The following is a 23,636-nucleotide window of genomic DNA, read 5'->3' as shown; positions in this document are numbered from 1 at the left end:
AGCAGCCTCAGCAGCCCTTGGACCAGGAAGCCTTGTTATTGAGCAGAATGGGGAGAAGTTGTGTCTAATCAAGAGAGCATAGCACGTTTTGACTGGGTCTTTCTTAGAATGTGTGTCCCTCATCCCCATAATTACTTTCATTGAGCAGGTTCAGGCTGTGCCAGACAGAAATGGACAAACAACCGTAGCACAAGTCAAAGCAGGGAACAGCCGTTCCGCTTGTTCCCAGGTTTTTTCAACAAAGAAATTATATAATTGATGTTGCTGAGCTGAATATCGCTGAAAACTCTGTTGTTTGTCCCACAATAGCATTATATATTGGGATGAGTCAGATTTCCTATGAATATTGGTAGCTTTGTGCTCACATGCATTTGCTCCTACCATAACAGTTTCGGAGAATTCACTCTAAGGGGACTTTTTATTCTGTTTCCTGTTTTGCTTTTCAAAAGAATGAACCAGCAGCCCCCAAAGTAGATATGCTGTTGTATAACAGCTGCCATCTCCTCTCTCCTATGCCTGTTCAGGCTGCTGCCAGTGGGACCTCACAACACTGGGCTTTTCCTGGAGCATTTATTTCTCAAAACAAGTTGGAAACACAATCTTGTGGTGTTATGACCAGGGCAAGCAGTCATCTTGCTGCCGTTTAAGAAGCATTCCTCCAGAGCCCAAAGCACGTGTTGCTTGCCTTTTTCAATACAACTTCATGTACAGTCCTTAATCAGAGGATTCCCAGATGAGCGGCCAGCTCTGCTCATTGGTTCACGCTCTGGGGGTGGAGTGCAGGCATTGGGTTTCTTGGTCTGGAGGCCCTGGTACAGGTAGCACTGTACAGCATCCTGGTGGCCAGGCCGCTCAAATTAGAGTTCAAAATGTGGAAATGACAATTCTATGAGTAGTCAGCAGTGACTTGGAGTTCCCCAGGGCCATGTGCTACTCACTTGGAGTGAATCCCCTGGTGTATTATCAGGATGGTTCTGCTTTGAGTTTATTACTCTGCTTTGGAGAACTGCTGGAGATGCCCCAGAGTATATTCTTCAAAGAGTATCTCACCTGCATTCTTGACTCTCTCTGTTTTTCAGCTTGCACTGCACTCCCTGTGCAGGGCCCTGTCCAAAGGTTTGTGACTATGGGAAAGAGAAGACTATTGATTCGGTGACGTCGGCACAGGAGCTCCGTGGCTGCACAGTTGTTAATGGAAGCTTGGTTATAAATATCCGTGGAGGAAGTAAGTTGTGCATGAGTGAGGGTGTAGGGAGCACTGGATGTCAGATTGCTGAATATGACACCATCCATGACCTGGGGCATTTCTTTTTTGCTTTGACCACTCTGAATCTGAGGGAGAAATAACAGCAAAGCAAAAGTTCTTCTCACGTTCACGAGGGGTTTTTTTGCTGAGTTATTTTTGTAAGGTCTTTTGGATTTACGTAGAGCAGTTCCAGTTAATCTCTTTGGGCTCTGATATCAGTGTTCCCCCCTGCAATATCAGAAAACTAAAACCAATGTTTTCCTCTCCCTAGATAACATAGCAGCTGAGCTAGAAGCGAATCTTGGCTTGATAGAAGAAATCTCAGGTTACCTAAAAATCCGCCGGTCTTATGCCTTGGTTTCTCTTTCTTTTTTTCGTAAACTACATCTGATTAGAGGAGAAACATTAGAAGCTGGGTGAGTTCTTTCAAAAGATATCTGACTCTACTACTTTGAAGTGTCAGGAGTGCCAGTGCTATCAGGGTGATTTGTATTGATAAACAATCCCTACATTATTTTTAAACATTCCTCTGCCCGTGGCTTGTGGCCTACCAGGGAAGACAGTTTGCATTTGTTTTCCTTTGGCATCTGGGGCAGGGGGTGGCATGTGGGGAAGGGCAGTTAGTGGATCCCCTACCAACATTTTCCTTTCTCTGCTTTCAGAAATTATTCATTTTATGCCTTGGACAACCAGAATCTTCGCCAGCTCTGGGACTGGAGTAAACACAACCTCACGATTGCACGAGGCAAACTCTTCTTCCATTATAATCCCAAACTGTGTTTGTCAGAAATCCACAAAATGGAAGAGATCTCTGGGACTAAGGGGCGCCAGGAGAGGAACGACATAGCCCTGAAGACGAACGGTGACCAAGCCTCATGTAAGGAACTTTCAGAATGCATTGGCACTTGGATCATTTTCCTTTCCCTCTATCTTTGCTAACCTCATGCTCTTAACGCCTCTCAGCCTAGCGTATGATTTTTGTCCAGGGACTGTCCTTGTCCTTTTGGTAAAGCACCAGGCATGTGACTGGCCACTTGCTTGTACACCGCAGGGACACTGTCAGCGTGCCACGAGTAAAAGCACTCCTGGGTGCTGCCTCTGGCCAGGAGCCCGCCTTGCCAGCTTCAGTCCTCAGAAGTTTTCTCTTTGTGTGCTCAGCTGTGAGATTTTCAGGGCTGAGTGTATTGTTGTGTCGCTTTGAAGAGCTGAGCACAACGTAACCTCGGTCCAAACCAGGACCCTGTGTTACTGCCGAGTGCCCGATTAATAGTCATCATCTTCTTCTCCCGTGCCACGAGGCAGCAGTATGAACACAGAATGAACAGTGTGGAGGAACTGGGTTTTCACCATCCCTGGAGCCATCTGAGGGAGTTGCTATGACAACTCTCAGAGAAATTTTCTCCTCAGTTTTTATTGTGCTTTTCAGAGGTTTTTAAGCTAACAGTTCTTCGACGACAGCAAGAAGCCAGCGCCTGTATCAGCACGGCAGCAGAGCAAACAGGCACTGGTACTTGATACTCTAACTAAAGGCACGCCACTGAAGGTGTAGTTTTGTAGACACATATTTTGGCAGCAATGCTGCCATCAGTACATCCCTCCTGCACTCCCAACCCTGCTGTTTGCTCCCATTCTGTGCCACGTGCAATCCCCACTCCCTGTTGAAGGTGGTAGCACTTAGCTGACTGCCTCGTGAACCAAATCAGAGAGGTAATCTGGGGTAAAAAGCAGCCATTTCTGCTTTGTTGTTCTTGTCTCGTGTCACGTCCCTGCTCTAATTTGTTGTGTAGCCTCACACAGTTTTAACACGTGCAGGAACAGGTTCAGGTACAGGGTGGTACAGGATCACTGGGGTTGGAAGAGACCACTGAGGTCATCTAGTGCAACCATTAGGTGCTGATGCAGGTATCACCACCAAAACCCCCAGCATTTGTTAAGCTGTGATTTCAACTCCTTACTCTCTTCACATGCTTGGATCATCCTGTGGTGACAGCACTGCTTCAATCTGTCCTTTTGTCATGCTGTGTAGCTGTTAGTGAACAAACTTAACAACGGAAGATCTTTCAGCTGAATCGTTTTCCCAATCTGGTTTGCCACATATCAACACATACGGGCCTGCCAGCACGGTGGGGAGTGAGGAACATAATGACTACCTACCTAAAAACTGCCATTCCCACTGCAAAAACACACAGCGAGCCGCACCCTCAGGGCTATCACAGCTCCTCATGGGCAGAGCGAAGGCTGCACAAGGAGCAAGCTGTCTGAAAAGGTCATCTCCTCCCTTGAGACGCTGGCGAGGCCTTCCCACATTCGGGATGAGGTTGCATTTGGGGTTCAGGTCCAGCTCTCCTGTGGCATTGCAGCTCCCGGGCTGGCTGGTTGCTTTGTGCTGAAGGCAGCTGGACCACACGGTCACATTCTTCTGTGCCAGCTTTAACCCTGCCTTGCTGTGATGTGCTGTGTGCCACCCCCCACCTCAAACCACATGTTGCTGGTGTGTTTGGCTTTTTGATTTTATGGTTCAACTCGAGTTTTCACACTGGCAGCATCCTGTTTACAAAAAAAAAACCCCAAAACAACCGACTCCCAAACACAACACCTTGTTTGTGCTGGATGTGTGGACAGCAAAGTGAATGTTCTTCATCCTGTGTGCAGCTACTGCAGGAGTGGCAAATCCCGTCAGGGCAGTGCAGTTTGTCCTTGGGCTGCTTGGACATACCGCATGGTAATGCTTCCCTTGAGAATCAGAACTCCACCCCTCCTGCAGCTGTTTGTTGTCCTGTGCTGCTGTTTGCAAAGGGACCACGCTGCTCCTGGGTGAGGCGGTGCCTACGAAAACGATGCAAACCCTATTACTAGGTTCATGTGTGTGTCTTGTCATGAATTTTAAAATGCGTTGCCTTTGGATTTCACACTTAGTAGAACGTAGTTCAGCTCTTTATAGGATTATTTTCCTAAAATCGTAGGAAAATGTAAGCTGGCAGGAACCTCAGGAGGTCATCTGTTCCAACCCCTGGCTTAGGGCAAGGATAGCATTGAAACAAGATAAGTTTTTAATGAGTAGTTCTCAATACCAAGGTTCTCATTTTTTTCCCCGGAGAACAGGAAGTTCTAAAATACTGAGAAATAGAAAACTTTATTCTTCTCTTAGCATTAACAAAAATATTGTCATTTCTATTTTGTTATAGGTGAAAATGAATTGCTGAAGTTTTCTTCCATTAGAACGTCTCATGACAAGATCCTGTTGAAGTGGGAGCCTTACTGGCCTCCTGATTTCCGTGACCTCCTGGGATTTATGCTCTTTTACAAAGAAGCGTAAGTGGCAGCTCAGGGAGAGGGGAACTTCAGCAGCTGATGGTTGGGCTACAAAGCAGTAGCTGTGCTGGGCTTCCACAAATGACATTTGGCATTGAAGAGTAGGTATTAAGACTGCTGTGGTCATAGCTAATTAGGAGTCCGACAATCACAGAGACCACGCTTAAGTTTCCAATGTTGCCCTTTTATGTAAGTAGTAATTAAGTTCCCTGACTTAACTGAGTTGTATAAAGTCAAAATCCCTCATTTAAGAGCAACCCCAGCATCAGTTGTTCCAGCTGTTCCAGGCATGCATATTCCAGCCATCTCCCCACTGTCTCCAGAGTTATTTATTCCCCTTTAGGTGGGAAACAGTGTTTTAAAAATCAGTTTTGCCAAACTGTTTTTCATACAAATGAAAACAATTAGCTGAGATTGAGTTTGTCTGCGTTGTCTGTGGAGCAGTACCTGATGCGTGGTGCTGGTAGGAGGCGGGGTTGCAAAGCTCCCTATGCTTTATTTCCAGAATACACAGGACGCATAGGATGAGATAACTAGAATTTATCCGAGGGGTAAGGGATGTCTTTAGAAATCATGTCTCCAGAAACTTGATGTCACGATTTTGTTAATTTGAAGCTTTTCTTTTGTTTTTAAGTCCGTACCAGAACGTGACGGAGTTTGATGGGCAGGATGCCTGCGGCTCCAACAGCTGGACGGTCGTGGACGTGGACCCCCCGCCTCGGTCCAACGAGCCCAAAGCCCAGGCCCAGCCGGGCTGGCTGCTGCGGGGCTTGAAGCCATGGACGCAGTACGCTGTGTTCGTTAAAACCCTGGTCACCTTCTCGGATGAGCGAAGGACGTACGGTGCGAAGAGTGAGATCATCTACGTCCAGACCAACGCTACGGGTCAGTATCATTAAGTTAACGTTGCATGGCAAATGAAAAGCGGACTTCTGGCTGGTAGTGTCAGCAGTCCTGTGTCTGTGAAACTCTCTGCTGGCATTGCCCCTTTGTGCCCCTTCCATTTCTTGCTAAAGAAACGGAACAATGTGTGTTACTCTGAGTGAGGAGGGAGCGCCGTTGTGCTCTGGTTCCATCGGGTTCCCGTGGCCGTGGGTGAGAGCCTGTGTGCGCACCGCCGTGTCCTGCGTGTGTTCCGTGGGAATGGGAGCTTGCTTGTCGAGCTGTCGCAGAGCGGTGGAAGTGACCTCTGTCTCTTTCCCACCCACACAGTTCCGTCAGTCCCGTTAGATCCAATTTCTGTTTCCAACTCTTCGTCCCAAATCATCCTGAAGTGGAAGCCGCCCTCGGAGCCCAATGGCAACATCACGCACTACCTGGTGTACTGGCAGCAGCAGGCAGAGGACAGCGAGCTTTATGAACTCGATTACTGCTTGAAGGGTGAGTTGCAGTTCTCGCTCTGTGCCCTTCTTTCAGGCCTTCCAGATGGTGGAGCTGTCTCAGCATTTATGGGGATTTTTCACACGCTTTGGAGATGCTCTGGTGCTGTTCTCCAAGAAACAGTTTGAGACACAGTTGTGTTATCCCCGTTCAGCTGCATTTACATTAGTCACTATTGCTGAGTCATGTGCAAAAGATCTTCAAAACCATTTTTTCACAAAGTAATCAAATATATATATATTTATCTCCCTTCTGCGCTTGTTCTTTTTAAACTGAGCTACAAGTTTAATAACAGCTGTGGGGAAGCGAGGTAAAACATTGCAGTACTTGTGGAGATCAGTGGCCAAGTTGATTTTTGAAGGCATTTTGTGCCTTAGGGTTTGGGGTGCATTCAGGATTCAGAGTTCCACTGAGAACTCCCAGAATCTGCTGCCCTGCTTTCCCAAACTGAGGGGAGCAGGGGTAGAACTCTGGTGACAGTGACATCTGAGCTTCATTTCGGAGTTAGCACAGATTTGAATCAAAGCCCTGTCATAAGAGAGGGAATGTGACCCTAGATATGAAAGCGTGGGAGGCAGAATGTGCCATGAATCTTGTGTACGCTCGTTTTGGATCTTGGTAGGATCAAACATCTACTTCTGGCATGCCAAGCATGAATGATAGTAAAATTGTTTTGTCCATAGGCTTAAAACTGCCCTCAAGGACATGGTCACCTCCTTTTGAATCTGAAGACCCTCAGAAGTATAACCAAAGCGAAAGTGAGGATGTCAGCGGAGAATGTTGCTCCTGTCCTAAAACCGACTCTCAGATCCAGAAGGAGCTGGAGGAGTCTGCTTTCCGCAAGATGTTTGAGAACTATCTTCACAACGAGGTGTTCGTCCCCAGGTACGAGCGGCAGCGGTCGCTGCCTGTGCGGAGTGGGGCAGGGAGCTGGGCGCCTGCTCCTGGTGTCGTCGTGGGTTTGGAAGAGCCCGCTCTGTTTCCTGTCTCTGAATTCTCCTCAGCTTGAGATTAAAGGGAGAATCCTCCACAAATAGCTAAAGCCCCGCAGCTCGCTCCAAGTTGTGTGATGCCAAAAATAGCCGGGTTTTTTTTCTGTCTTAAAATGCCGTGGTCTCGCTTTTCATCCCTTTGAAAAGAAAGGAAAAGGAAAAGGGAAGTTTACCACGCCACAGCCTTGTCCTGTAGCACGGTATTTGTGGTCTTCCTTGTGCTTAGTCTGGGAAAGAGCTCCAGTACCACGAGGAATGCAGCTGCTGTGGGTGGTGAATGTCCTGTTTTGAATGGCACACACGGTGTCACATTAAGTGGTGTTGAATGTCTTCACACTTCATATGCAACTTACAAAGGGAGCACTGGGAATCAGGTTAGGCCATAATGATTTACCCTCTTCGCTGTCATGTATTCTGTGCTCTAAATTTGTTCTCTGCTTCCTGCCCTTAGCTATTAAATGTTTATTTGCAGCTGCCTGACAAAAGCCACCCTACCGCACTGAGTATTGTTTATTACTTCAGTGTATTCCTCTTCTTTGAGAGTCTGACTTGGTGCCTGCAGTTGTCACATCACCCCTTTTGCAGCTTTTAGTGCTGATCAGAAGGACAAGTTGCAGTGTCAGGACACACCATGCGTAAAAGCACCAGGGAAGCAAGCTGTGCACAAAGCCAAACCCCTCTTGATGTAGGCAGATGATTCTGACAATCTGATTTCTTTTTTTTTCTTTTCTTTTTGTTTTATTTTAACTTTATTGTACAGCCAGCCCAGGATGCTTCTCAGGCCAGTTTCTGGGGTATGTATTTTGGGAAGAAACCAACCAGCAGGATGTGCCACCTTGTCAACCTGCTAAGGAAGAAACCTCTACTGCCCCTAGACTAATTAATATTTAAAAACAAACCCCTTAAGTTATGAGCAAGCAGTAAGGATATTGTTCTGCTGACATGCATCCTGCGTGTCTTTTCTAACAGGTTTCAGGCTGTGACAGCGTGGATTAGAATTGGTTTTTCTGTGCATACCATGCCTATTGCCTGCCATGGGGCAGCCTGTCCTGAGCCTGCCATCTGAGCATGGAGCGTTCTTTTTTATGATGCTCCCAGTAGTCTCAGCCTCTCTCAAGCACTGCGTGGCCTCCCCTTGAGATGAAAGCTTTCTGCTGGTTGTGGGGAGGAAGTGTGGAGATGAGGCCAGCAGAGAGCAGAAAGCTGCAGGGCTGCAGAGCAGCAGCTGAGAAATTGCTCCCCTACATCTCATAGAATTGCAGAATGGTTTGGGTTGGAAGTGCCGAGGACGGGGCATCCACCACCTCTCTGGGCACCCTGTGCCAGTGCTTCACCACCCTTACTGTAAAGAACTTTTTCCTTATATCCAGTGTAAATCTCCTCTCTTTAAGTGTGGAACCATTTCGCCTTGTCCTGTTGCTCCTTCACTGTCTGCACAGCTGACTAGCTGCTCCAGGAGGTACCATCACAAGTCCTGTGGCTTCATTTGCTCTGGCAAGGCAAACTAGAAGTGTCCAAATGCTTTGTGCCATACCAGCTTTCCCAGTCAGAGTTACTGGGTACCTCTGCACCACGTGCTTTGTAACCTCCCTTAGCAGCTGCACAAAGTGGCCATCAGCACCTGATGCTTTGTTTCTTCTTTCCTGTGTTATTTGCTCTTATATTGGAACAAGTTTTGCACAGATTGAAGCAGAAGGGTGATGGAAAGCTGCACGGGTTGCCCAGGGATGCTGGGGAGCCTCCGTCCCTGGAGGCATCAGAGCTGGATGCCCTGAGCAGCCCGCTGCAGCTGCCCCGCTGTGTGCAGGGGCACATTGGAGGTGCTTTGCAACCTCAGCAGCTCCATGGCTCTGTGGAAAGCATGGAAAGGTTTCAAAAGTAATAAAAGTCCTGAGAGGCAGAGGGGAAGTAACTGCCTGCTGTTCAGGATGTATTTTCGTGTCTGCTCTCAACAACCATCGCTACTGAAGGAGCAGTGTCACCCTTCTCTCCCCCTCTGTCCTTCTGTGTCAGTCTCTGTCACACAGACTTCTGCCATTACAGATATTAGCGGGCTGCAGAGCGAACGAGGTCTGGGAAATGACTCTCATTAAAAGCAGTTTTCTTCTGGGCCTCCTCGTCCAATGCCGCTCATTGTACGGACAGACACACGACCGCTTGTGCCGGCACAGGGGGAGGCGGGCTGGCAGCAGGGGCAGCCGTGCTGGGTCTGAGCGTGTGGAAAAGAGAATTTGGCAAGAAAATAGCTGCCAGCCTTGGGTAATAAATAAGGGGAGACCTGGGTTTACAGCGTCTTGTGTTTTACTCTGCGTTGCATCAGTGATCAGATAACGGTTCTACTTGTGAAAAACAAAATTCCCTTGAGCAGGAGGAGCAGCTGAATCCACGCTTTGTGAGCAGCAGCGTGCAGCTCTGCTGCGAGCTCCGTCAGGATCGTCCCGCTGAGCGGGGGGGGGCCGGGTTTCTGCCCTCTGCCCCATTGTTGGGGGGCACTGCTCAGAACAAGCTGCGCTGAGGTAAGGGCAGCTCCAGAACGGTGCCTCTGCAGTTAATTAGTAATGAGAGGGAGAGAAAATGAAAAGCTGGAATGCGCCCTGCTGACCCTGCCGCTTGGCAGCAGCGGCATCCCCCGGTGGATGAGCACCGTGCGCTCTGCCCGGCGTTGGTTGGCGGCTCCCGGCAGCGGGTACTGTGCTGCCTGGGATCCGTCACTGCAGGAAGCACAACTGGGGCTGCTGCTGTGGCCCGGCCCGCACGGCGCTCAGTCCGGCAGCGGGGCTGCGCTTCCACGGCTTGGTACATTTATAGAGGCTGGAGATGCCTCAAGTGTGGGTTCAGCTCGGGTCGCTCTTTGTGCCCTTTAATAGCCGCGCACACACAAACAAAGATCATCATCCCCTTAAAATACACAGCCCCGTGGCCGGGCGGCGTTAATTCCTTTTGTGCCACCAAATCCTACTGCTGATTCACCACGCTGGGCGGAACCTGGCGTTCCTGGTGGCGGATGTGGTTCTGTTCTGATCCTTGTTTCTTTTGTTTCCAAGAAGATGACGTTTCGGAGCGGTTCTTAGTTCTGCAGAATTGATTCTCTCTGTTTGCAGGCGCTGGCTGGCATGGCGCTGGGTGCAGCGGGTTGATGCGGTCACACGCCGGTTCTATTTTTACAACAGCAGCAAATTGATTTTCAGATTGAAGTGCTTAATTCAAGAAGCGATATTTGGTTCACAAACAGCAGAACCAATGCGTAGTCTGAATCTGTGCCTTTCGCTTTGCTCTGCTGAAAAGGACTGAATGTGTTTTGTCTTAGGAAAAGGTTGACATTGCCTAAGTGGACAAGCTCAGACCAAGGGTTCAGAGCGGCGTGTGTACGTCAGCGAGCTGGGCCACTTTGCTTTAGGAACACGAGTTTATGGCACTTGGAAGGTGTGGGACGTCCCAGGTCGCTGGAGCTGGGGGCTGTGGCATGGCCGTGTTTGCTCACAGCTGAATGTGGAGGAGAGGAACTCCCCGGGCATTGCAGCAGCATGGTGCGTGCGGGGCGGCAGCGCCGTGTGCCGTGGGGAGCTCCGGCAGAGCTGGGATTCTCCAGCAAATCCCTTTGACTTGGGCTTTCCCCCGTGTGCAGAGCTGTGCAGGGAAGGTGTGCTGGGATACATCATTCTGTGCTTTCTGGGCTCGGGTGGACTGCTCGCTTAGGAAACAAAGCCAGAGAGTCTGGAATTTCTTCATTTCGTTGCCAATAAGGGTCTTGAATTTGAGTTTTCAGTTGCACTCTGAGCTCTCTCATTTTAACTATTTGTTCTCAGATGGAGACGTTTATATGGGGTGTGACAGATAACATTGTCACATTATTTGACAGGCCATCAAGAAAGCGGAGAGACCTGGGCACCGTCGCAAATGCCACCGTGGTGATCCCCACCATCGCGTCCTCTCCAAACTCTTCTGCAGCCGCATCTGAGAGTGCAGAGGAGCAGAAACCCTTTGAAAAAGTGAAGTCCAAGGAGTCTCTGGTTATCTCAGGCCTGCGGCACTTCACGGGGTATCGCATTGAGCTCCATGCTTGTAACCACGACGCTCAGGAATCCCGATGCAGTGTTGCAGCTTATGTCAGTGCCAGGACGATGCCGGAAGGTAATTAGCTTGATGAGCTTTGCTTTGGGTGGGTGGCTGTTCCAAAATGCTGCTTTTCCTATGAGAGCCAGCTGCAGAAATACGGAATCATGGAATCATTAAGGGTGGAAAAGGCCACTAAGATCATCGTTGGCCTATCACATCGTGTAGGGCTGGTGCTCTGGGTATTTCCTGATGGGAAAAGATGATGGAGGAAATTTTCTCAGTTTTGTGTTTTGCAAAAGATGTGAAATAAATGTCATTAATGGTGACCTTGCCTTTAGCTAAGGCGGATGACATCGTTGGTCCAGTCACCCACGAACTGGTTGAGAAAAACACCGTGCATTTGAAGTGGCAGGAACCCAAGGAGCCAAATGGCCTTATCGTGCTGTATGAAGTGAATTACGGACGTCTGGGGGAAACAGAGGTGAGAATTTTCACTTGTTCCTTAGCACAGCACAATTGGGAAGCAGCTCCTTGCTTCTCCCTGCTGCGGTCGCTGTGGTGGTGGTGGTGGTGGGAGCTGCTGGTGGGTAACAGCTGGAAGCTGCACGTGGAGGGACCTCTGCTTGTCTCCGGGCTCTCCTTTCCCTTTGGCACATTCCTCCCATGCCATCACAAGACACGGTGACGCGTTTTCTCTGACACTTAATTTGCTGACGTTCTACGTGGACTTTTTTTTTTTAATTGTATTGCACAGAAGGACAGAAACTAGATGTGTACATTTAAATTGCTTAGAGAAATGAAGAAAGCATTGGGCAGCAAGAGAGCTGGTGGGCGCAGGCGGCCGTGCCGCGCGGGTGGAGCAGTGCCAGCTGAGCTTGGGTTTCAGGGCTGAGGTCTGGTACAGCCAGTGGCACACGCTCCGTGTAATCTGAACTACTGCACTGTAAAATGCAAATCCAGGACAAACCGCTATCTCGGAAAAGTCCTGAGCATGTGAAAACCCTATTTGTGTACATTTGCTCATCGAGGAGGCGAGGAAGAAATCCAGTGTCCTGTTACAGAGCTGCAGGGCAGCGTAACGCAGCGTGCCCCTTCCCTCCTCCCGCAGGAAGCACACTACTGCGTTTCCCGTAAGCACTTTGCCAGCGAGCAGGGCTGCAAGCTGCGTGGGCTGCAGCCCGGGAACTACAGCGTGCGGATTCGAGCTACGTCGCTGGCTGGGAACGGCTCCTGGACAGAACCAACCTACTTCTATGTGGCTGATTACTGTGAGTTCCTTTTTCTTTCTCAGCATTTTAACCTTGATAGGAACCCAGATCGCTCTTGGAAGCGAGCAGCACACAGGGTGCTGTGGAGGCTCATGACGCGTTTACCAATACACCTACTTCCAGGAACCTAGGATTAGCTGGGGCTGTGTCTGTTTTCATAATTCGGGTGTTGAGCAGCAGTTTGAGCTCTTGTTCCGAGCTGCACAAACCTCCAGCAGCTCCGTGTTCGCTGCTGTTCACCCAAGGCAGAGATTTGATTGGATTTTGGGACCTGTGCTAATACCTCCAACTCTCTCTTTCTCTCCTAGTGAATGCTCAGCCTAATATTGCTGTTATAATTGTTCCAATTATTTTTGCCATAATCATTGCTGGAATTATTGGAGCTGCTTACGTGCTCGTGAAAAAGAGGTGAGTGCATCGTTTTTGTCAGAACGAGCAAAGCTTTCGTCCGAAGATTCTCTTTATCTGTTGGAAGTAACTCTGTGTTTATTTTCTAACGTAGATAATGATCGTAACATTTTTTAAGGTTAGGAAATACTTTTGTGTGTTTGCAAATTGGGATAGTTGCTATTTGTTGCGCACTGTGGGACTTAATCAGAGGTCCTTCAGTTCAAACGTGTCCACGGCTGCAACACGTAGTAAACGACTCGTGTCCCTCTTCCAGACAAACTGAAGGACCAACTGGGCCGCTCTACGCGTCCTCCAACCCCGAATACCTCAGCACCAGTGATGGTAAGAGCCAGGAAGGCTTCTGGGCCTTATTTCTGCGCGGGAGTGTTGTAGCTGCCTTTTAAAGCACGGCCCTCCGGTGCCCTGCGGCCGTGCTACTGCAGCAGTGTCTTTGAAAGACGCTTGCTCGACCCATCGGCGTCTCTCTTGGCAGTCTACGTTCCCGACGAGTGGGAGGTTCCCCGGGACAAGATCACGCTGCTCCGCGAGCTGGGCCAGGGCTCGTTCGGCATGGTGTACGAGGGGATCGCCAAGGACATCGTGAAGGGGGAGCCGGAGACCCGCGTGGCGGTGAAAACGGTGAACGAGTCGGCCAGCCTGCGCGAGCGCATCGAGTTCCTCAACGAAGCCTCCGTGATGAAGGGCTTCAGCTGCCATCACGTGGTAAGCGTCGCTGCTGGCTCTGATGGTCGCAAGTGAGAGTCCCATCCTATAATAGTTCTGTAATGCTGTGAAAGCTTGGTGTTCCACTTACGAAAGCAGCCTTTCTGCAGAAGAAGTGGATGAAAAGAGCTAGGATTTTTCCACGTCATATTTTATTAAACGCACGAACCTGTTTGCATCATTTCCCTTTTGCTCTTTCCAAAGCGCTCAGCCTGGCAGGGCCCTGGGTGCTGTTGCAGGCTCTTTTTCAGAGTAGATGGGCTTTGTTCTCCCCCCTGTTCTCATAGCTGGGCTCTGCCCCGTGTGCTCTTGCGCAGCCCTGGCAGAACATCTCCTTTGTTTTCCAGGTTCGCCTCCTCGGGGTGGTCTCCAAGGGCCAACCTACTCTGGTGGTCATGGAGTTGATGGCACATGGAGACTTGAAAAGCTACCTCCGCTCTCTGAGACCCGATGCTGAGGTACAGACAGGAGAGAGGTGGTGTGTTGTGGCACGGAGTCACTTGGTTGGCGTTTTAACGCTGCCTTATTTGTTGTAGAATAACCCTGGTCGTCCACCACCAACACTGAGAGAAATGATCCAGATGGCTGCAGAGATCGCCGATGGCATGGCCTATCTGAATGCCAAAAAGTTTGTTCACAGAGATCTGGCAGCTCGGAACTGCATGGTTGCAGAGGACTTCACTGTAAAAATCGGAGGTATTTAGTTCACAGTCAGAAGATAATTCTGTGGGTCATACTTGTGATGTATAGGAAGCCCAGGACCAATCCTTGCAGGTGTCCAAGGCCCTGGGTGGGCCCTGGGCAGCCAGAGCTGGTGGGGGCACCCAGCCCACGGCAGGGCTGGGACTGGGTGATCTTCAAGGTCACTCTGTGATGAGCACAGGTGATTTCTGCTCGTTGCCTTTGGACGTGAAGCGTCAGAAGGGAAGCGGAGTTCTGAGTGTTAATCACAGGGTGACCAATGACTGCAAGTTGCATGGGAGCCTTGCTGGCAGTGTGGCAGTTGCCTGGTGGCCAAGGAGGAAAGCATCAAGGGATGGTGTACAGTAAAAGCAGCATGGAAGGAGAGACATTTAACACACCCCCATTGCTTTTCTCAGACTTTGGCATGACCAGAGATATCTACGAGACGGATTATTACCGAAAGGGAGGCAAAGGACTTCTGCCTGTGCGGTGGATGGCGCCTGAATCGTTGAAGGATGGTGTTTTCACGACGTACTCAGACGTGTGGTAAGTTGTACTCGGCGATCCCAGGTGGATCCTGGACGGGGAGCTCACTGTTCTAACACAGGTGGTTTGAATTGTGAGTTGCTGACTTCTTCAGAGTGCGAGCAAAACACAACGTTGTTTTGAAACCCTTTTCTTAAAACGCAGTAATCTTCTTTGAATAGATGTGTTCTCCCAAACAAGGCTCACTTGTAGGTCTCTGGAATGTTTCTCACCGGGAGTCTTTCTTTCTTAGGTCATTTGGTGTTGTCCTTTGGGAAATAAGCAGCTTAGCAGAGCAGCCATATCAAGGACTCTCCAATGAACAGGTGCTGAAGTTTGTGATGGATGGAGGATACCTGGATCAGCCGGACAACTGCCCGGAGAGGCTGTAAGTAGTGGAGCAGGTGCCAGTCAACAGACCTGCACTCTTTGGGTAAAGTGTGGGCAGCGCAGGAGGCCCCAGAGATGGCATTTCTGACCCACTTCTCTCCTGGGGAGAAACAAAGCAGAATTTAGTGAGACACCTCTCACAGACACTAAATCAAAGCATCCTTAGTGAGACCAGCCCTTGTCACTGCAAGGGGAAATCAAACCAGCCTGGGACCTACACCGTGAGTAGAGGCTGGAGAAAATGAAATTCAAAGCACAGGAAAAGCTTAAAATGCAAGAAGCATTGCATCAAGAGCCCTAAGAGAGGACACTGTCTAGAGACAGAGTGCAAAGCTCCTCCCAGAGAGGATGGCAGACTGGAGCCAGACGTTCTCGTGTACAGGGATAGGGGTTACTGTCCCCCACTGCTCGTGACATCCATGGGCTGGCGGTGACTGCATTCCCCAACCATACCCAGATGCTCCCTAAGCTGCCGCTGTTGGAGTGTTTGAAAAGAATCCTGTTAGTAAGTGTTCAGCCTGAGTAGGGTGTTGTGACAGAAGGGCATAAGGAGCCACTGAAGGAGCACACGGAGGGAGGGGAAGGAGCCCTGGCTGGAGAAGGGAACGCCAATAGTAGCTCCCTGTTCCCAGCAGCCTCTTACACCAGCCCACTGCTGGCCAAAGCAGCGCTCCCAGACTCAAAAACAAACATGTTTTGTGAGTACCCTTATGAAAAAAGCCTGCTGTCCTGCGGACTCGTCTCTGCTGGCTGGCTGCAAACTCAGTTTGAAACTTTTTTTTGTACCTCAGAGATTTGTAGGTTTGTTCTTCGTGGTATGGTAACACGTGACCTCTTGGTGCAGCCTTTCTTATGGGTGTGTTGTTCACAGGGCCTCTGTCCTCTGCACAGCTTCCCCTTTCCCATGAAGTTGTAGAAACTTTCAGGCTGAGTTAAAATCGAATGAATTAAAATCTGTGAGATGGCTCTAAGAGCGCGCACATACACTGTGCATGAACTGCAGCCCTGTCTCCTTTGGAAGCTGAGTCAAGAACAGTGGAAGGAATTGGAAGGAATTTTTAATCAAGACAGAAGTAGAGAAAAAAGCTGTGAGAGGATGAATGGGCAAAATGGAGATGGGAAAGAGAGCCAAGGCCTCGGCTGGAGTCGGGGCGAGGGGGCTGGGGCGCAGCGTGCGGGCGGTCCTGCTCTGTGTGTTTCTTCTAGTCGTGGAATTGTTTCTTCCAATCCCTGACTCTCGTTTGCCCTCACCTAGGCACAACCTGATGCAGATGTGCTGGCAGTACAACCCCAAGATGCGCCCCAACTTCATTGAGATCATCGAGATGCTGAAGGAGGACTTGCACCCCAGCTTCCACGAGGTTTCCTTCTTCTACAGCGAGGAGAACAAACCTCTGGAGACAGAGGAGTACGAGATGGACTTCGAGAACATGGAGAGCATTCCCCTCGATCCCTCCTCGTACTCACAGAGGGACAAAGCCCTGGGGCGGGACAATGGGCCCTCCATGGCCCTCAAGGGGAACTACGAGGAGCACATACCTTACACTCACATGAACGGTGGCAAGAAGAACGGGCGGATCCTTTCCATGCCCAGGTCAAGTCCTTCCTAACGCCTCCTGTTGGCCCAAGGGTTGTGTCTGCTTTTCTCCCCTCCACAAATCTCAGGACTCTTTGTTATTGCTGCCACAGTGTATGACACACATCTACAAACTCTTCAGATTTTTAATCATCTTATGATTAATACTTTTTTTTTTCCCCTTTTTTGCCAAGTTGACTGGTTGTCAGTGGACTTATCTGTGAACATAAATGGAAGAGGTTTCCATGGCTGCTCTCATTTCTGTAACCATGGTTTCAAAACAGGAAGCGACCGTGTCAGCTCAACTAGAGGAGGAGCATCTGCGTTTGCCAACAACAGCCGTGAAATTTGCCGGTATCTGAGCTGCGGTGTAACGGCACGGAGCAAACCTCTGCACCACGGGAGCGTTTCCAGTAGAATTCCAGGCTTTGGGGCATCCTCGTCACTACAGCGGAAGGGTTGAGCGCAGCGGTCGGACGCGCCGTATCCTCAGATTGACCAAGAGCTGCTGCTTTCATAGAATAGAATCATAGAATCAGCTAGGTTGGAAAAGACCTACAAGATCATCCAGTCCAACCATCCACCTACCACCAATAATCCCACTAAACCACGTCTCTCAACACTATATCTAAACGTTTCTTGAACACCTCCAGGGACGGTGACTCCACCACCTCCCTGGGCAGCCCATTCCAGCGCCTGACCACTCTTTCAGAAAAGTAGAATTTCCTAATGTCCAGCCTAAATCTCCCCTGGCGCAACTTGAGGCCATTCCCCCTCGTCCTGTCACTGTTACAAGAGAGAAGAGGCTGACCCCCAGCTCACTACAACCTCCCTTCAGGTAGTTATAGAGCGATGAGGTCTCCCCTGAGCCTCCTCTTCTTCAGGCTAAACAATCCCAGCTCCCTCAGCCGCTCCTCATCAGCCCTGTGCTCCAGACCCCTCACAGCTCCGTGCCCTCCTCTGGACACGCTCCAGGCCCTCAATGTCTTTCTTGCAGTGAGGGGCCCAACACTGGACACAGTACTCGAGGTGCGGCCTCACCAGGGCTGAGTACAGAGGGACAATGACTTCCCTACTCCTACTGGCAACACTAGTTCTGACCCAAGCCAGGATGCCATTGGCCTTCTTGGCCACCTGGGCACACTGCTGGCTCATGCTCAGCCGAGCATCGACCAATACCCCCAGGTCTGTTTCCTCCACACAACCTTCCAGCCACTCTGCCCCAAGCCTGTAGCGTTGCCTAGGGTTGCTGTGGCCAAAGTGCAGGACCCGGCACTTGGTCTTGTTGAACCTCATCCCATTTTGTACTTCTTCAATGGGTTAAAGCCCAGGGGTGCGTGCGTGTGCGTGCGTGTGTGCAGTATATCTATGTGGGGTGTCTATGTATAGCAAAATATACACTTCTTTTTTTTGTACATAAGTTTTGTATGTTCTCACGGAAGCTTTCCTCTTCTCGGAAGCGTGTACTTCTCTTTTTCCCATTTCCCCGGAGTGACTGAATCCTACACAGATTATTTTTATACCGAGGACTCTTGGGAGTAGATTTTCTCTCATTAAGAAATGAGGAAAATATGCTGGGAGCCAAAGGAGCAGAAATCTGAGATTTATGGGTCCTTTCAAGACCAAACGGAGCAGGAGTCCCCAGACCTGAGATACCGTTTTCTGTCCTTACAGCATCGAGTATATATATTGTTCGTTGTAACATATTTAAAATGCCTTTAGTTTAAATTTTAACTTCATATAAATTATTGACTGCTTATGGTCCTTTCAAGAAGGGGAGAGTTCGTGAGATTGTTTGGTCTTAAAGTGGTCCAAAGATTTCAGAAGGAACTAATTTTAGCCGGTTACCCTTTTAGGAGCTACGAAGTGCCGCGTTCAGTTTATACTTGACAAGGCTTTGTAAAACACGTTCAAGATTTACACAGCGCAGCCCTGGGCTGGAGCAGCGGTGGCTCTCGTTGGGCACCGGGCAGCGCCGCGTGCTGCTCCTGCCGCTGCTTCGCCCTCGCGCCTCCCATGGGCGTTGTGCTGGAGCAGGAGGGGCTGCAGGAGCCAAGGAGACCCCGATGGGGAGAGCAGGCAGCGCCGAGTGGAGCGGGAGCCGATGGGACTGAGCCCTCCCGCGTGCCCACGCGTTTCCCTGCTGGGCGCTGGCGGCCACGCGCGGCCCTTCGGGAATGTCAGCTTCCATCTCTTCGGACCTAGCTTTGTTCTGCTGCTGTTCGCATGAAAGACGGAGCTGATAAGCACAAGGTGTCAGAAAATAACCGTGAAGCAAGACGTGTCTCGTTCTGATGAGGGAGCGTGCTGGCAGGGAGATGCTCTGAAGCGAGAAGCGAAGGTGATGGACGGAGAGAGCCCCGAGCCCGGCTCTGCCCAGCAGCAGCGGGGAAACCTCGCGGGGCTGGGGCACTGCGAGCACCTGGGCCATGCAGGCAGAGCCTTCGCTGCCCAGAGGCCTCGTTTACATTTCTTCTGCTTTCCCAAGTGGTAACTGTGCAGCAGCTCCGTGCTACGGCTGCAGGAAAGAAGACATATTCTCACACTTTTCTAAGGAAGAGAAGTTTTTCTTACTAGAATTTTTTTATTTATTTTAATATATGGAACACTGTAAAAAAAAAAAAAAAAAAAAAAAAAAAAAACCCGAAATCCATTTGTTAAAGAAAACATGCAGAATCTGTAAATTTGTATCTGTAAAATATGGGCAGGTGGAGGCGGTGGGGTTATTGTGTCCTGTTCTGGTGCAGTCTACCTCAGTGTTTCTTAAGGATATTTTTAATACTGCGCACCTCGAAACCTGTTGAGATGTTCTGGGCTGGACCTGGTGAGGGTCGGGGAAACCAATATCAGCTGATCCCGATTCTGGGGATGGAAGGGAACGGGTGGAGCAGCTCCATCACTGCTGATCGCTGTTCTGAGTCGTCGTGACCAAAGGAAACTGCTTCCAGCTCCAAATGCACAACGGCAAGTTTGGATCTGGTACTCTAATATCATCTTAGTGCCGTTGTGATTAGAAAAAAAAAAAAAAAAAAAACACTAAAAAAGAGCCATTGAAATGTTTGGACTTTGTGACCGGACGGGCAGGCCGCGGCCGCCTGCAGTGAGCCCTCCCCACGTGCCAATGTTCAGCATCTTAAATCGCAGCGATCGTAACTGCAGGAGCAGAACATGGCTTGTATGGGCCCGGTTCCAGGTCCGGCCCTTCAGCTCGGCTGATATTGGTTGGCCCTGCGAGCGCGCGGTGCTCGGGTCGCCCAGCGCGGGGCTGCGCGTTGTGCTCTGTGTGTGCGCGGTGCAGCGCGCGTCGTCGTCTCCGCGCCGAGAGCAGCAGCGGAGCAGCCCCAGCACCATCCTTCCTGCACCGTGCCCGGGCCTGGAGCAGCGCAGGGCACCGGAGGGAGGATATCCTCAGCCCCCGCGCTCCGCCCCGACGGAAACAAACAGCCCCAGCGGTTGCCACTTGTGGCTGTAAAAGATAATGTTCAGCTGCAAAATTAGGAAGAACAAAGGAACGTCATCGTAGAGCCCAGCTCTGAGCGCGGGAAAACCCTCGGCTCCCAGCCCTCAGCTGCCACGTGAGGCCTCCCCGCGCCGTGGGGCTGCTCCGCTGCCGCGTGCTCCGGGCCCGCCCGCGGTGCTGGGGCCACAGCACGGAGCTGCGCGCGTCGGGGAGCAGCCAGGGGTGCCCCGAGCAGCCGCAGCACTGCAGCTCCAGGCAGCAGAGCAGGAAGCCGAGGCGCTGCTCTGTGCTCTGCCCGCGGGTGTTGGGGCGTGGGGCTGCGGAGGCCTCAGAAACATTTGTGCGTTCCATTCGGTGCCCGCTCCCCAAACGCCTCTTGCCAACCCGGTACTTCTGGTGCCGTACAGTGCAGCATTGCAAAGCTTGTCTGCGAGGTTCAAAGCGCATCGTGGCTGCTTGTAAATACTGATTGTGTTGTAAAATAGAAGAGCTCATCGTGTGATAATGCAAACTCTGTGCCAGCTCTGGGTTGGGAAACGTAGGAAATAGACCAAGCTGCAAGGAGGGTGTTCTGTGCTGTGTGCGTAGGGAAGAGGTTGCTCGATGGCTGCTTAAGGGTACTCTAAATTTGTGGGTAGTAGATCTCTTTCCTCCTAAATTAATATTATAGCAATGGGGCACTTTGCTTAATTTTAGTTTTGTTGCGTATAATGTTGGTATCTCTCTGGAGGAAGTTGCTTACCGTGTCACTGACCTACGTGTAATGAAGGAGAACAGGAGACAGGAGCAGGAAGGGGCTGTGTCAGTTACCCCAGCCCCCGCGGCACGGAGCCCGCTGTGTTCCCTTTACCATCGCGGTGACACGGGGCCGGGTCGGGGTCCTCCAGGGCCGTCACCGCCAGCGGCGGTTCCCGATAGCGAGCCCAGCACCTCGCATTGAGACAGAGAGGAAAATGTCGTCGTGCCATAGAACCCCGCTCTGTGCTGGGTGCTGCCGGGCTCTGCTCCGGGGGAAGGGGCTCTGGGATGGGTTGGAAGCGAGAAGCGACTTCAGAAGTACGTGAAATTCAAAGCAAGATTCGTTTAGCATTTGTATGAACTGAATGGAATTTGGCCTTTTTTTCCCTTCTGCTTGGCTCTGCGGTAGCTCCGCCGCGCTGCAACTCGTTTGGAGGAATGGGAACATTCAGTGCAATTAGGAAGCTGCCGGTTTTACCAGATCTGCTGTCGTTCAACGTGTATTTCTTTTTAAAATTAAATTGCTTGTCCTTCTCTAAAGTAAGCACTTACTCTTGCAGGTTCAGCAAATTAACTGCAACACAATGCAAGCGATAGGGGGACGGGTCGAGAAATGACTTTTTAAATATTGTATAATAAAGTTAGTATTAACTCCTACGGCGTGGTCGCGTCTCTTGCCTACATACACTGCAGCTCCTGGGGGCTGCAGCACGGGGCGGGGGGCACGGGGTGGGCAGGGGCTCAGCGAAGCCCCAGGGTCGCTGTGACGGCTCTCGCCCTGCAGCCTTGCACTCACTGAGCTCCGTGTTACCAGAGGGTCCGAGCCGGGCTTGCTCCCGCAGCTCTTCCTCCAAACTCTGCCCCCAAACCCACGTCGCTTCAAACCGCCCCCGTTTCCAAAGGCTTCTCCCATCACCTGGAAAGCGGCCGCTGGCAACTCCGAGAAAAGCCGTTTGAAAAAGGGGATGTGATCGAAAGCCTCGCGTTTTGCTTCCGTTTGCAAAGTGCTCCTGCTCGTCGGGCAGCAAAGCCGTGCTTTGTGTGTGAGGAGCCCCGTGGGCGCGCGCTGGGCCCGGGCTCCATCAAACGCAGCCAAAAGCCAACCCTGCTCCGCACGCTGCCGCCGCGGGGTCTGCAGACCTCACCTGTACAAAATAAAGGATCGAATGTGCCATGATTTAAAAAAGAAAAAAGGAAAAAGAAAAAAACCCAAACCCTCCCCTCTGTTTTTCAGTGTTTTCATGTGTAAGAGCCGAGCAGTGACGTGTACAGAAAATATTGTTGAGTGTTAAGAAGAAATCCTCGCGGTGTGACAGAATGTGGAGCAATTGACTGTTTATATTAAACTTCTGAATAAATTATCCAAGAATAACTTGCGTTTTGTTCCCGCTGTCTCTGCAGCACCACAGGGAAAGCCCTGAGCTCCGGGCTCGGAGCACGCGGTGCTTGCAGCTGCAGGGGGGTGCTGGGAAGGCCCAGAGCCGCCGCGGGGCTCAGGTCGGGGCTCAGGGTGCAGTGAATTGCGTCGCTGTGAGCAGCGCGATGGAACCGTTGCACAGAACGCTCCTCCTCCCTTCGAGGGGTGGTGGTCATCGCTGACGGCGCTGCCCAGCACGGTCGCTCCGTGGTGAATTCCATCCCTGCCGCGAGTGATGCTGGCCATCGGCGGAGAATGCACGGAGCTGATGCCACCTAGTGCTGCCATGCACCCAGCTGCGGTGCCGGATGCGGCCGAGCCCTCTGAGCCCGTCCAGAGTTCTGTTGTCGGAAGAGCGATGAGAAAGGAGCATACTTGGAAATGTTTGGGAATTGCATCTCCAGGCACAGCCTTGCTCTCTGGGGACGCAAGCAACGCGTGACCTCGCTGTCGCCGAGGTTGCAGGTGGAGATGCAGGCGGGTGCTGACATCCAGCCCTGTCCCTCATCGCTCCTCCAGGTGCACCGCTTCGCGCAGCCCCAGACCACGTCCAGCACCGGGAAGGGATGGGGCGGCCTCTGGTCCTCGCTCGGTGCGGGGTCACCGCGCTGTCCCGTCGGCTGGCACCGCGGCCTGGAGTCTGAGCAGCCCTGATGCGATACTCATCGCGCTCTTGTGGACTTCAGAGAAATGAAACCTTAATTCCTCTTTGCTCTTGTGGTTTCCTGGAGCATGGGGTAATTGCTATCCCAAGCATTGCCAAAGCTGCGGTCTCTGAGTAATTGGAGTGTGAGCTGATCTTGTTCTGATTAGGGCTTGGCTGAGGCCGGCGTGTGCGCGGGGCCGCGGGGAGAAGTGCGTGCGTGTGGGGCTCAGTGGGACGGAGCAGGCGGCCGCCGCTGTTGTCTCCGTGCTTTGGTTCCTCGCCATTGCTTCAGTGCCAGGTCAGGGCCTGCAGGGCCAGGGGTCTGCCAGCGCACGGCCCTGGGAGCGCGCGGTGCGAGGATCTGTGGGCACGGCCTGCGTGTGCCAGGCTCTCACGCTGCACGCAGAGCACTTTTTCTCCGAACGGAACAGGAAGCCGTTCACAGCAACCACAGTCACCGTGCCCAGCGCCGCTCAGCAGCTCTCGGGTCCCCGCAAGAGGCGGTTTGGGGCGCGCAGCCCCCGGGAGGGGCAGCCGGACCCCCAGGGCCCCATCCCCTGCCATAGAGCCACCATCGAAGGAACAGCGGTATGGGCGCGGCGGTTTTGTTTGTGCCTTCAGAAAGGGGAAGCGGTGAAGTGGTGCAGCCCGAGGCCCCCGCGAGCCGCCCAGCGGTGTGGATCTTCCTTCCTCGATGAGGGGCTGCTGCTCGCGGTGCACCTGCAGGAGCCGGGGCTGCGGGGTGCGGGCGTGCTGCGCGGGGACCTTGCTGGAGGTGCCCACGGCCCCCAGGGTGAGTTGCCGTCCTCCAGGGTGTGTCATGTGAGCCCCAT

General features: G+C 51.5%; 2 protein-coding genes across 3 annotated transcripts in view; both read left to right on the top strand.

Annotated features, from left to right (window-relative positions):
* Nucleotides 1-17,168, top strand: part of INSR (insulin receptor) — a 37,669-nt gene extending 20,501 nt beyond the window's left edge. Inside the window, exons 4-21 of the mRNA XM_021378897.1 lie at nt 1,080-1,225; nt 1,518-1,662; nt 1,909-2,123; nt 4,432-4,558; nt 5,193-5,443; nt 5,771-5,938; nt 6,622-6,823; nt 10,790-11,061; nt 11,325-11,467; nt 12,095-12,254; nt 12,563-12,662; nt 12,919-12,986; nt 13,138-13,367; nt 13,715-13,825; nt 13,904-14,063; nt 14,468-14,597; nt 14,830-14,964; nt 16,222-17,168. Coding sequence (XP_021234572.1) covers nt 1,080-1,225; nt 1,518-1,662; nt 1,909-2,123; nt 4,432-4,558; nt 5,193-5,443; nt 5,771-5,938; nt 6,622-6,823; nt 10,790-11,061; nt 11,325-11,467; nt 12,095-12,254; nt 12,563-12,662; nt 12,919-12,986; nt 13,138-13,367; nt 13,715-13,825; nt 13,904-14,063; nt 14,468-14,597; nt 14,830-14,964; nt 16,222-16,576 — 3,118 coding nt within the window. The 3' untranslated portion in view covers nt 16,577-17,168. The remainder of the gene's footprint in view (nt 1-1,079; nt 1,226-1,517; nt 1,663-1,908; nt 2,124-4,431; nt 4,559-5,192; nt 5,444-5,770; nt 5,939-6,621; nt 6,824-10,789; nt 11,062-11,324; nt 11,468-12,094; nt 12,255-12,562; nt 12,663-12,918; nt 12,987-13,137; nt 13,368-13,714; nt 13,826-13,903; nt 14,064-14,467; nt 14,598-14,829; nt 14,965-16,221) is intronic.
* The window catches only part of ARHGEF18 (Rho/Rac guanine nucleotide exchange factor 18), a 47,993-nt gene continuing 42,075 nt past the window's right edge, over nt 17,719-23,636 (top strand). Inside the window, exon 1 of one of the 2 annotated variants that reach the window (XM_021378360.1) lies at nt 17,719-23,391. The gene's annotated coding sequence lies outside the window, so the exon portion shown is untranslated. Of the gene's footprint in view, nt 23,597-23,636 lie in introns of both variants that reach the window. The other variant, XM_021378359.1, reaches the window with a different exon arrangement.

The sequence above is a fragment of the Numida meleagris genome, chromosome 27 (assembly GCF_002078875.1).
Source record: "Numida meleagris isolate 19003 breed g44 Domestic line chromosome 27, NumMel1.0, whole genome shotgun sequence".
Taxonomy (NCBI): domain Eukaryota; kingdom Metazoa; phylum Chordata; class Aves; order Galliformes; family Numididae; genus Numida; species Numida meleagris.
The sequence above is the reverse complement of the archived record's forward strand: the minus strand, read 5'-3'. Positions and strand labels throughout refer to the sequence as shown.